This window comes from Sorex araneus, chromosome 3, assembly GCF_027595985.1.
Source record: "Sorex araneus isolate mSorAra2 chromosome 3, mSorAra2.pri, whole genome shotgun sequence".
Classification (NCBI taxonomy): Eukaryota; Metazoa; Chordata; class Mammalia; order Eulipotyphla; family Soricidae; genus Sorex; species Sorex araneus.
Window position 1 is genome coordinate 44,590,542 of NC_073304.1, and position 13,862 is coordinate 44,604,403.

General features: G+C 45.5%; 1 protein-coding gene across 4 annotated transcripts in view; it reads right to left on the reverse strand.

Annotated features, from left to right (window-relative positions):
• Positions 1–4,442: 4,442 nt before the first annotated feature.
• The window catches only part of FBXO34 (F-box protein 34), a 66,905-nt gene continuing 57,485 nt past the window's right edge, over positions 4,443–13,862 (reverse strand). For all 4 annotated transcript variants that reach the window (XM_055132428.1, XM_055132431.1, XM_055132429.1 and 1 more), the window contains one exon: positions 4,443–7,667. In XM_055132428.1, coding sequence (XP_054988403.1) covers positions 5,537–7,667 — 2,131 coding nt within the window. In that variant the 3' untranslated portion in view covers positions 4,443–5,536. The remainder of the gene's footprint in view (positions 7,668–13,862) is intronic.

A 13,862-nucleotide genomic window follows, 5' to 3' on the forward strand; every position in this document is an offset into this window, starting at 1 on the left:
GCACTAAGCCAACCCTCTGGCCTGAAGAGCTGCATTGCCAGGAGTGGCCTCTTTCAAAGGAAAAAAAGTGAAAATAGGTTAGCTTGTACTTATTTTGGGAGCCAGAAATTGAACCCAATGTCTCATATATGGGAAGGATTTGCTCTACCATTGAGCTGCATCCCTGGCCCAAGTTTTACTTCATTGTTTCCACATTACATCAGTATGAAAACAGGGAACTGGGAGGGAAGACAGGAGGGAGGGGTTCCCAAAGGGTCCTATTTGCATTCAGGCTTTGGACCATGGTAATAATGGAGCAGCTTTATAATAAACTAATAAATGCCCTATAATAAACTAATAAACTCTCTCTGCCTGTGCTCATTTAGGGTGTGCCAGGAGTTTCCTGTTGGGACCCCGTGCAAGCAGCCTCTACAGAGTGCCCAGGGGTGGGGGTGGGAGGGTGTGTGCAGGCTGAGAAGCCTGCAGCCCGGACAACAGTGGTGAAGGAAAAAGTCACGAGAGGCCCCTCTTGCATGCTGGGGCGGCCGAGCTTCCATTTAGCACACCAAACTCTACAGGGCTGGAGGAGGAGCCCAAAGAGCCATGGGAGCTGTGTCTCAGCAGGATCCCTCCCTGCCACCCACAGAGGCGGCTCAGTGGGTGAGGCAGGTCAGAGTCAAGTCCCAGAGCTGTCCCAGGCCATGGAGGGCTGGGGGTGGACCTGGCTCCACCTCCGCCCTCCCACAGTTCCGCTTGGGAGCCTCTGGCCTCAGGAGTCCACCCAATTAAACAGTCTCCCTGCTTACGTTTGACTGTTTGGAAAGTGATTTTGATAACTGCAGAACTGCATCAGCCTTTGTGAACTACATAATCATCATTGAGGCTTCAATACCAGATATAGGGAAATAAGATCTAGCACAGTGGTTCTGCCCCCGTGGACTGGGAGATGGATCTACCGGTCCCCAGGTCTCGGGTCCTGCACTGGCATTTCCTACCATGCTTGGGGGTGATTTCCAAGAACAAGTTCAGCTGTGTGCTGCTCTTCTCACATATGTATGACCTGAGAGCCCAATCTCCTTATCACCCCAAACTGGGTAACTCAGCGGGAGCAGCTCCCCACCCACTTTTGGGCCACAATGCTTGTGCTAGGGGCTTACTCCTGACTTTGTGCTCCAGAGACTACTATAAGTGATGCTGGGGACTGAACTGGGTGCAGAGCAAGTATCCTCCCTACTTCACTCTTCAGGCCCAGCCACTTCCTTTTTAACCTTTATTCAAAAGGAATTTGAGGTTTGAAACAAATGTGTTGAGGCCTGTTGTCTCCAAATTCAGAGCAGAGGGGGAGGCTTTTTAAACAGCCGGGAGCACCACCACCCAAGGGCAGCTGCAGCCAAGGTAGCTACTAAATCCTCGGGGACATCAAGGTCAAGTGAGCCGGGCCATCAGACTGGGGTGTGGCCTGGCAACAGCTTTGCTCTGGCAGGTTAGGTCCAACGTCACTGCCTATCACCACAGGAATGCCCATTCTTCCCAAGGTGGTGCAGAGTCGTGATGGCCACCAGAGGCCAGGGAGAGTGACCAGGGAGAACCACCAGGGAGAATGTGCCTGTCCCCCGCTCACTGCTTTTCTGAACCAAAGGGAAACAACAGGCACAGAGACCACCATCTTTCCTAGTGCCAGCATTGACTATTTCAGTGCCTGGTGCAGTCTGCAGGCTACGCACAGGCTCTGGCGGAGGCTGGATGTGTTGTTTCTGAAAGCAGACTGTGGGATGGAGGATGAACAGTCAATCTGCTGAGTGGGGGAGGAATGATGGCAGTTAAAGCCATGGAGTATGCCTGGAAATAAACACGTAATTTAAAAAGAAAAAAAAAATTGTTCAAGGTCAGGCCAAAACTGTTGGCATTTTCGCCGGGGCCTCCCTAGATCTTGGCCGGCCATAACCCACAAGCCTGCTGTCAGCGAGCCCAAGGCAGCGACAGGGTCCCGATGATACCAAATGCACAGCTGAGACAGCTGCCAGCCAAATCCTGTAGCTGCTATGGGGGTGTCCCTAACCAAGACCGCTCCCTCGGGACCAGCTGTGACAAGAGGAAAAGATCGTCAGACATCCTCCCCCTATCTCCCTTTCGGGTTTCTCATGCTCTAATGGAAAATTCTGGTAAGGCCCAAGACTGTCTGAACCTGCCTGCGTTCCGACAACAGTCACTGGCCAGGGACAGACACAGTGGCAAGTGTACCTGGCAAATATTGTTCTCTCCCAAGTGCAGTGGGACATGTGGTGGCCCATCACAGAAGGATCAAGACATCCACACAGGGTGGGCATTCCAAAGCTGATGCCTTCCGAGCAATGATCAATGTGCCCACAGACTGTGGTCATTTTACTGTACCTTTTTGTTTTGACAAACCATTCATTTGCCATTGGTGTACAATACTATGAAAGAGCAGAGCTTCATGCTTCTGTATCCTCTAGGCCTTAGGATGTGACCAATGTTGAGGTATCCTTCCACACGGTCCATTTAGTCAGACACAATGACAAGGCCTGAAAAGGAAATCTGAACCGGTCCATTTTACCTCATCCTGTCCTGTCTGTGGATTTCTAGTCTCAGACCTTGGGCAGGGAACCAAGGCCCAACTGCGTCAGAAACAGGGGCACTCTTTGACTTTCAGATTCCTCTGCTCCTTTTCTTTCCTGTAAGGTAAGGCACAGGTGGCTGACAGCAGACCAGGTGAGCAGCCACTGAGAAAAAGCTAAAATGTGGGAAGAAAATGTTTCAGCATTGTATAACTGAGACTTAAGCCTGAAAGCATTGTAATTTTCCACGTGGTGATTCAATAAAAAAATTAAAATTAAAAAAAAATAAAATTGTCTCCAAAAAAAAAAAAAAGTGGGAAGAGGTCCCTCTTTGTAGGAAAGAGAGGCAGAGCACCTAGGACCCTGGTCCCCATCAGCACCTACAGCAGAGCAGAAAAACAGGCAGAGCTGCTGAGCTGCAGGAATGACTGGGAGGCTGGTTTCCACAGCTTGTCACTAGGGGGCTCTGAAGCACAGTCTCTTTTCTCCTAAAGGAAAAGCTTTGGTTAACAGCAACAAAGATCAGGGAGAAGGACCCTCAAGTGCCACCCACTGAAATCCTCTCCCATCATCCAGACAGCACTGGGAACTGCATCCTACCACAGAATGCAAAAGGAGTCATCTAAGACCCCATGAACTGCATGCCAAGAGCAGACTAGGATGTTCTCAGAGCTGGTGCCACTTGAAAACCACATCTGAAAAGACTGCCTGGGAACACAACTAGGAGGAGGAGCTGCTTATCCTGAGCCACAGTAGACGCAGGAGCCAGAAAGCAACGCTAGCTGCCATGTACTAGGCATTTGCCACATGCAAGGACAAAGTTCTTGATGTTGCCTCTCTCCTTTAAGCCTTAATTAGGAATCCCAAAATCACCTACCCAGGAAGATACATATATTGAGACTGGTAGCTTAGGGGAAGGCACAAATAATGGGCATGCAACGTTCAGCCAGAGGCTCATGGGCTGAAAAAGCTCTTTAAAATAGCTCAGTTGGGTCAAGTCTGAGAAAGGGCTCCAGTAGCTTGAAAGCAAACCTCAGTGCTGTCACCAACGAATCCATGAGCCCCAGAGCTCCAGCGTAGCACAGGAAGGGGTCTAAGTGAGTGCCTGACAAGGGCAGAAATGGTCAGCAAAGACACTTCACATTCAGTGGCCTATTCTCAAGGTGTGGCAGCCCTGCCCATTCAGGGCAGCCTCCTCTGCTCAACAGCAGCACTAGTTCCTTGGCAGCTCTGGCAAAGGCACTTAAGTTACCGCAGGGCCCCCCCTCCCCCAAGCCCTCATTACTTCCCCATCAGCCCCTCCCCTGAAGAGACTCTCCTGGCTTCTCCAAAACCCAGAGCTTACACTGATCGCTGGAAAGGTTTTTGGTTTAACACTCCCACCACCAGATTTCTAGAGGACTAAATCTTCCCAGCCCCATCAAACATTACATCAACACAGGCCTGAAAATGTACTCAGGGACTTCTGAATGATAAATTAATGAAGCTTAAGACAAGTTCTAAGAATATCCTAGATCAGAGGTTCTTAAACTCATCTGGCCCTACCACACCCTTTACAAAAACAAAAACAAAACCCCAACTCAGAACTGCCCACTGGAAATCTACCTTCTTGAAGCAAACAGAAAGCATACCTCAATGGCACCAGAGGTTACCATTGATCACATCAGACAGTGTAGCCCACTCTGGTAAAATTGTCCTATATGCTACCACGTCCAACAAGGAAATGATGCTGTGCAGACAAGCTCCTCCAAATGTGCTCAAGCTGCAAAGAGCTTAAGTGAGAAAAAATAACTCCCGAATCCAGCTCAAAAACATTTGAAATTCTTAATTCACAAAAACTTTCACTATTACCTCATAAAGACAGTGAAAACACTTGCAAAACTCAGGTCCCATTTAAGATGCATTTTTATTGGTTAAAAAAAATTGTAACCAGACAGAAAGAATAAAGTAGACAAGAATGTTATAATCTGACTATATATAGTATTCTCTCATTCTTGGTGGATCACTAAAATATAACAAAGGATTATTCTCTATGCTAATTTAAAGGTTGTCCAGTTAAACCATTATTTGGTATCCTTTCAATAGGTTAACCTCTTAACTATTTAGAGTTTCTTCTCAGAAACATTCATATATTATACAGGAAACATTCATAGTTTATTTGGGAAACATTCGTATTTTATACAGGATGTACAAATTTGAGACAAGACAATAAAAAAAGGGGGGGGGAACACATTTGTAGCCGCAACACTATCCTAGCTGCATTGTGGTGATTATGTTGTTCAGTCAGCTGTCCGTTATATACAACTTGGATTTAATAGTGTTATTTACAGAGGGGCCAAAAGCACTCATCTATGGTAAAGGCGCTCGGGGTTTAATGTGCACTTTCATAGCCCTATGAAACACAACCATTATATACACTGTAAACACCACAGGGCATGAACTCCATCTCCAACCACAAACATCAATCTCACAGGATCAAGCATACAAGGTTTAAAGTAAGGTGCCTGACTTTTCCTTTGTAAGAATACTTTTCTTCTAAGAGCGCTGCTATCTTTCTTCACACACACTCTTCACTTATATCAAATATGGTGCCAGTGCTCAAAACATTTCTGGAGCCCCATTTGGGGGATTGCCTGCATAGTCTGCCATAAATCCATCGTGTCTGTGATGGTGCAACTATCTTTGTCCTTTGAGGATGAAGTCAGTTTGGGAAAACAGGCATAGATATTCACAGCCATGTGAGTCAAACTGGAATACCACCCTGGATCAAATGTGAGGTGCCACTGTACAACAAGAACAATTTCCTTGTACAGCTTGCAAATCAGGAGTTGAAAAAAAATGTCTAAGCAGTGAATGGCAGTCATGATGGATAAGCATAGTGTCTCCTAAAATGAGGACTCGGGAGAGGCAACACTCACTTGCACAACAGAGTGAGGTGGGGGTTGAAAGTTTTAAATTTAGTTCTTTTGTCACCTCTCAGACTAGTATTCCTCTTCCGTCTCAGTCCCCTTTGCCTTCTTATGGATTGCCCGATTAAAGCTATGGCAAGCAGGAACCCAGTGATTGTCATGCAGTCCCAGCTTACAGCCAGGGAAACCCTTCTGAGACCGGTGGCAGCACATCCAATACCCTGGCCCGTAGGGCAGTGCCTGGCAATAGGGCTTGGGATGCCATCGGCACAGGGACACATCCCCCTTCACATATTTTTTCTTGCACTGCTTGCATGGATCCTCTCTATAGCGTGGATCTCGAACCCATCGAGAATCTGCTGGCCTGATATTGTAATATTCAATGATAAACTTGAAATAGCAGCAGGTACATTTAAGAGCCACTAAACTCTTGGTAGGAAGTAACCTGAAGATTTTCACCATGATGTGATGGGGCAGAAAAGCCATATACTGTTGAGGCTCCAATAGCTGCTGGATTTTAAACCTGGTCTCCAGAAAGTCATGAGACACCTGCTTCTTCCAACTGGAGGCTTCAAGCACCGGGGATGTGCTTTCCACAGCCGAGGCCGAGGCACTTCTTTCCTCAGAAGTGCTGTCATGCTCAGCCACGCCTTCAAGCCTGCTGGCCTCCGAAGACTCTTCTGTTGTGCTTTGACTCAACTGGGAACAGTCCGACTGGTGACCAGATGGCAAGAAAAACAACATTCCTGGAAGTGGGTCTTCACCAGGTTTTAAACTGGAAGCCTGGTCTTTCTCCACCTTGGACACAGTGATACTAATGCACAAAGATTCTTTTCTTCGCTGGTCAGGATTCTGGCTGGTAAGCGGCACACACTCTCTGCTCACGGCATCAACAGCATCCGTCGGCAATTCAATGGCTTGGGGACAGGTTCGAGAAGGAAAAGGTGCGCCAGCAAGTGCCTCGATCATTTCCACGGCATACCTATTGCCTGTTTTCATGGCAGCTGGCTGCTCTGGCTCAAAGTCCACACTGTCCGTGTGGAAACTCGCAGCTGCGGGCACAGCGGGACAGCCCAGTGGAGGGCCATCCCAGACCTGGTCTCCTTCAGGAGAACAGTGGTCAGCTCCTGAGGGGTCGCAGTCTACAGACACAGACCCCACAGCATTCACCTGAGAGTCAGGAGCCTCCAAGGCACCCTTGTTTGTGTTGCCTTCATCAGCCTGAGTGCCGTTTGCAAGCAGCACCCGGCCCACATTCCGACGAAAGCTATTATTCCTTGAGAGATTCCCGGGCTCACGCTGGCTCTGCCGTTTGAGGCACTCAGACTCCAGCCGGGCCACCATGTCAAGGACACGGACTGGCTCGCTTGGTGGTTCACCCACCTCAAGATTTCCTCTTTCTGTGGGTTCTTCACAAGCTCCTGGGGCAGGGAAGGGTTCAGAAGCAAGGGGCACACTTCTGGATTGCCCAGAGAACCTTACCATAGCAGGTGAGTTGGTGCAGTTTTTCGTACAACTGGCCAGCAGAGCACTGGCTCTCTGCTCCAAGAAGGCAACCATCTGTATGACGGACAGAGGCCTTCCGGCATAGACGCCGTCCCCACTGTCACTCACATAGTGCACAGAACAATGCTCAATGCCACACGCAAAAGGCTCAGGAGGGTAGCACCTACTACTGACTTCCCTCATTCTTTCAAACTGTGTTTTGACTTTTTTAGGATCCCCTGATTTTTTCCTTCTTTTAGTAGCTCTCCCATCAATATCCCAGGAGCTTTTTATTTTCATAGATCCAATTCTATTACTACACTGGTGGGCCGCAAAGAACGCAATTTTCTCCTTGGTATTTCCTGGTTTCACAACAGCCCAGATATCAAGAGGCCCTTCCCCTTCTTCGCCCTGGTGGATTGTTGTCGATGGTACATTCTTCTTGGTTTTGACATTCAAGCTGCTCTCTACAGGGCTCTTCCCACTCATGCTGCACAGAACATTTGGAGAGAGGACCCCAAAAGGCTTTCGAGATGATGCTTTACCAAGAGTGGAGGTTGAAGAAAACACACTGGGCTTCATGTAGCCAGCTTTGCACTTTTCATCATGGAGACCTTTGGGGTAGTTTGTAAGACTTCTGGAAGTTTCCTTACTGATTTCTAGAGGTCGCACTTTCTTCTGGAGTTTCCAATATTGCTTTAGGTGCATAACAGAGGCTCTATAGAAAAGAAATAGATATTTGATTAAGAAAAATATTTTGTTTTCAGAAACTTTTAAAAATACAAGCTCAGATGTTTTAGCAGGTAATGAAACGCTTTCTAACAGTTTTCCATTAGAGTATCTTCATTACCTCTCACGTCAGCTACTTTGTAATGTATAAAACATTAAATGTAGGGGGCCAGAGAGATAGTACAGTGTGTAAGGCGCTTGCCTTGCATGTGGTGGACCCAGGTTCTATTCCTGGCATCCCAATGTTCCCGAGCCCCGCCAGGGGTGATTTCCTGAGTGCAAAGCCAGGAGTAACCCCTTAACGTCTCAGGATGTGGCCTCACTCTTCCCCTCAAAAAAAAAAAAAAAAACCCAAAAAATACTATTAAGAATATATACAAAAGCAAAACCACTTTCCAAGACTCTATGTCAGATAAAATTGGTTTCGACTTAAGTATTATCAGAAAATGACATTTGTTAACGTTCTATACATACCTAATCCTCTACATGTGAAGGTGTTGAAATTAAAACACTGAAGTACAAGGTATGGTATAGAAGAAAGCAAAAGAGGAACTTGTTTAATACTACCTTTTGTTGTTGTTTTGGGTTATTTTTTTGGTCTCTCAATTCGGGTACTAGGGGCCACCACCGCTGTTCTAGTGTTTGACTCCTTAATCCAATTTCTTCCCAAGGCATCACATCGGCATTTTACTAGTTACAAAACAATCTATAAAACTGTAAAATTGGACTTGCTCTTCAGCCCCTGTACCTTGGTTTATTATTATTATTATTATTATTATTATTATTATTATTATTATTATAAGATTATGGGCCACATCCAGCAGTACTCAGGGCTTAATCCTGGCTTTAAGCTCAAGGATCACTCCTGGCTAGGCTTGGGGAGAGGTGGAACAAAAAGAGTACCAGGGGTCAAAACCAGTTGGCTATGTGCAAGACAGTCTACTTGCTATATTATTTTGCTCTGGCCTTTTTAAAAAAAGTTATAGTTTAGGCAGCATAGTTACTAGTGTTAATGTTTATGGTATTGATCCCCTCTACCACTATCCTTATGTCACCTCCAGTCCTCTTTCCCCATACCATTCTCCATCCAGAGAACATTGATCAGTTTTGTAACCTAAGGCCAAAGATTTATCTATATTCCACAGATAACTGACATCATCCAATATTGATTCTTCTCCCTTATTTCACTTAACATGATACTCTCATGTTTCATCCATGTTGTAGCAAACCATGATTTCCATCTTTTCTCCCTCCCTCTCTCCTATCCTTTCTTCCTGTATTTGGGTCACTACGCAGTACACAGGGTTTACTCTTGGCTCTATGCTCAAGGGTAACTCCTAGCAGTATTTGGAACACCATACTTGGAGTCAGACACTGAATCTGGGTCTTCCATGTGCCAGGTAAGCACCCCTGTACTATCGCTGAAACCCACAAATTATTTTTTTAACAGATACAGAAATAGTTTGTTCTGGAGCTTTGGTAATTTATGTCCCTGATCTGTAGACAGTCCTCCTATCTTCACTGTAGCATTTTTAATAGCTTTCTATCATTATACTCTATAATTTAGTCCTACATAAAGAGCCACCCAGAAATCATGAAGAACAACGTTAAGATATATGGGTAGATGATGAATAAAAGAGGCACCTCTAATTGCTCTCTGTGTCAATGATTTTTCTGATATATATATATCCCTTCAGCCCCTTTATAAGTAAAAGAAAGGGAGGCTGTTGGACAAGTCTAATAAATTCTTACATAATGATCTTATTACAGTCTGTGAATAAATTATAAACTTCACCAATGTGTACCATCCTGCACTGCACAGTATGTTCTCTTCGCCTTCCTCCCCCACACATTATTTTAAGTGCTATTATTGACAGAGACATTAAACTACTGTGATTACAGAAAGTTTTTGTCTGCATTTATTAATCTGTGAAGACAGCTCAACGGACACATTACTTTTAGATTGGTTTTAAACAGGAGTAAAACAGGAGGAAACAGAAGTGAAGGAAGGTACAAGAGATAAGGAAAAAAGCTAATAAAGTCAGTGTATTCAGAGTGACGTTCCAAGGGTGAAGGATCATTCTGGGCTCCCCCTAAGGAAGCAGAGAGTTAGGCAAGGCTGGCACCCCTCATGGATTAAAGCTTGCCTGGGTATTAATTTCTCCCAATTCCAGGCAGAAAAATTTTTAAAAGCACTGCAAAACTTCAAGTGAGAAAACTGAAGAAATTGGAATTTTGGTTTAAATCAGAGGGCCAGGGACAGTACAGGGGTTTAAGCACTTGCCTTGCACACAGGCAACCAAGCTTTGATCCCAAACACGATATATGGTCCCCCAAGCACTGCCAGAAGTGACCCCTGAGCAAAGAGCCAAGATTAAGTTCTGAGAATCACCTAGTGTACCCCCTCACCAAATGTCCACAAAATAGAAACTAGATCTCTAACAGCTTATAACAGATGGTAGAACTCCACCCTCAGCCCTCCACCCCCACTTCCCGACACTGACAGACCAGAAAACTCTAGCCATACTTCCATGATTGCCAATCCCCTCACCACAACTCTATGCCTTTTTGGGGGGATTGGAGATGGGGGCAGAGGAAGAAGACAGTGAGACCATACTTGGTAGTACTTGGGGGTCTAGCAGTGCTGGGGATCGAACCTTAGGCCCCTATATGTGAAGCACGTAATCCAGCCCATTAAAAATTACCTGCTGGTCCCCACAGTTGCTTTAAAAGTCCTCTGCGATGAGAGAAGGGGAATCTGGCCTAGTGGCTCAAAGGGCCAAGCCTTGCAAATTGGCGTTCTGTGCTCATGCTGCCTGCAGCCGCTCTGTTGTCTGGGACCTCCAGTGCAATGTGTGGTCTGGCAAGAATGTGTGTGAGCACCACAGGGCCTCTGGCAGACACTACAGCCAGAGGTACACAAGCATGTCCCCCCAAGCTATGGCCCCCAGCTAGCACATGTGCTAGCAACACACTGAAGAAAAGCTTGAGTGGTGGATGCCACTCATCACAACAACAGCAACTAGAGGGTCAGGAGTCGAGGAGAAGTTCTTGGATGAAGTTCTGTTCTCCAGTAATTAAATAAAATAACTCACCTACTCAAAATGTCCCTATTGTCAGAAAGATTCTTGTTAAAAAATAAAGAAAATAATCAAGACCCCGTAGGCTCACTGAATCCTAATTTCTGAATTGGGCCCAGAATCCATTTTTCAACTTAACCTTAGATTCCATTTGAAGGTCCCCTGTCAGATCTGATGCAACAGTGTTAGTGGGGTTCTTAATCTGGCAAAAGTGCCAGGCTACCAACAGTAGAGGTGAGGTGGAGCTACCTAGCAAAAAAACCAAGCAGACAGGCCATACAGAAGCATAGTCTACCACTAGAGTGAAAACAGACCATTTTGCTTTCTTGCTATTTAACATAATAAAGCTGATGACTATTTTATTACCAAATTTCCTCCATCTCCATTGCTCAGTTTTGTAAGCACAGCTTTCCCAGATCTCCTCTCTTCTCCCTGCCCCTTAAATATCACTGTTGCTCACAGTTCATTCTTTCTCTAGATAATTAACACTCTTAAACTACATATCTACTGATCTTTTACAGCTTAATTTTTGGGGGAATGGGGGTGGAGGAGCAGTTGAGGCCACACCTGGTGATGTTCAGATACCTGTATCATACCTGGTGGGCTGAGGACTTTAAGCACTTCTAGTGAAACTCAGGCCTCCCACATGCACAGCAAGTGCTCATCTTCCAGAGCAGATTCTCTCTCCAGTTCCCCTTATAGTTTTTTGTTTTGTTTTGTTTTTTGCTTTTTGGGTCACACCTGGAGATGCACAGGGGTCATTCCTGGCTCATGCACTCAGGAATCCCCTGGCGGTGCTCAGGAGAGCATATGGGATGCTGGGATTGGAACCCGGGTCGGCTGCATGCAAGGCAAACGCCCTACCCGCTGTGCTATCACTCCAGCCCCTCCCCTTATAGTTTTAACGATCACAAATTGATGACTTTCCATGGCCTGCTCCCCAACTTCAGAATTTAATGGAATGGTAGACAGAATCACCCACATATCAGCGAGAACCTAGTAACACGGTAGCATTAAGTACCTCAGTCACACCAGAAGGTCGATTTATTCCGACTCCACACTCCTTACACTGTCCACATCACATCTAATTGCCAAGCCATGAAACATCCCCAACTTTGTATTCTTACCTAGCATCTTTTCACTGCTACACTATTACTTGCCAGAAAGCCCAACTTCTTTTCAAGGAAATGAACCACCTGGTAAACATATCAGCTTCATTCTTGCTTTGCCCTACCACAATGCATTCTTTGAAAACTTATTCACAGAACCATTACTACAAGACCCAACAGCTGAAAATTAGTCATATCATTTAAGATGCAAAACTTAAAGCACCTAAGATCATTAAATAAACATTAACAGCTTCAATTTTAGGTGCCATATATTTCCTTGTATCCATTACTGATGCAATTATGAAAAAGACAGTCACTGCCCTTAAGAGACAAAAGTTACTAGATTACTACAAAATGTGGTTATTTATGTGTTACAAGGAAACTATAAGTACTAGAAAATCTATAGTGTAGATAAAAAATAGAGAAAGGAGTTTATGAAGGAAGGAAAGGAGACCACCAGTCTTGAGGCTATAGAGACAGATGAGATACCTTGTTTTTCTCTCTCCCCTCCCTCCCTTTCTCCTTCTCTCTCCACCTTCCTCTTTCCCTCCCTCCCCCTCTCACACACACAGCTGTGCTCAAGGCTTACTCTTGGCTCTGTGCTTGGATCATATCTGGTGGGCTGAGGACCCTAAGTTATACAAGGAACCAATCCAGGTTGACTACATGCAAGCAAGCCCCCATCCCTCTGTACTATCGCTCTGTCCCCTAAAGATTCCTTGTTTTCCTTTTGTGGGGCTTGGGGCCTTTCCAAGCTGTGCCCAGGAGGTCCGGGGCCCTTCCCAGTGATTCTCAGCAAACTCAGCCAGTGGTTCAATGCTTGCGTCTGAGGATGCAGAGCTTCTTGGGTCCTGTGGAGGTGGAAATCACCTGAGTCACCCCATGGTATTCAGGGGTCTACATATGGCTGCACCTAGTATTGTTAAATGGGCCATGTGATGCCAAGGATCAAACTGGGGTGACATACACCTTAATCCCTGTATTATCTCTCTGGCCATGAGACCTCAATTTTCTGAGATACGCCCTGAAGAAAAAGACAAAGTACTAAGTTAGACATTAAAAGGTGATGCTTCTGGGTGAGTAAAGTGAGTAATCTTCAGAATCCAAGCTAAAGTACATAAGCAAATAGATTAGTAAGAAGAACAAGCGAGACTTTAGCCACCAATTACTAATGGAGGTTGAGGGAGAGGAGATGTCAGGGACAATACCTTATGTGTGGAGTCAGCAACAGGACAAAGGGCAGTGCCTATGTAAGATCATGACAAGGTAGCTGCACAAATTTAAGAAAACTGAAGCAGAGATAAGTTAGGTTTCAGAAATATTTTCTACCAGACAGCTATCTGGCCAGAATGTAGCAAGAAAGGAACTATATACAGTTGTCACAGAAACATCTGAATAGAGATAACAGATTTTCACAATGAACATCTATTACCATGACACTCAGGAATAAGATCTGTACAGTAAAGCGTGGTTGGCTGTAGTCTCTGGAGTGTGGCCCCTATGCCCAGCTGAGAGCAGGGAGGACAGTCAGAACTCATGGGAAGGAGCGAGAGGGAGGTGAGAAAGTGAACCAGAGCAAATTCTTTCAAAAAGGCTGTGAAAATCTTTGACCTGTTTCTTACATTCTTTCCAGGAAAATAAGGTGAGATATAACAATGAATCAATTAAAATGTAATAACTTTCCTCCAATGCAGGCCAAAACACTGCTTTCAGGTAATGCCAGTGTTCCTTTGTTCCTTTCAAACTTTTGTTTTGTTGAGGGTCACACCCAGAGGAGCCCAGGGCTTATTCCTGGCAATGTGCTAAGGGGTCACTCCAGGCTGTGCTGAGGAACAAATGCTGTGCTCTAGATCAAAATAGGGTGAGTCGTGTGTAAGGCAAGTGCCCCCCCCACCTTGAAACTTTTAAGTTGGTTTTAGCTCCAAAAAGCTAGAACCCAAACTTAAGGATAATGTCCAATTGCAAAATGATGCTAGGGGAAAGAATTTAACTTGG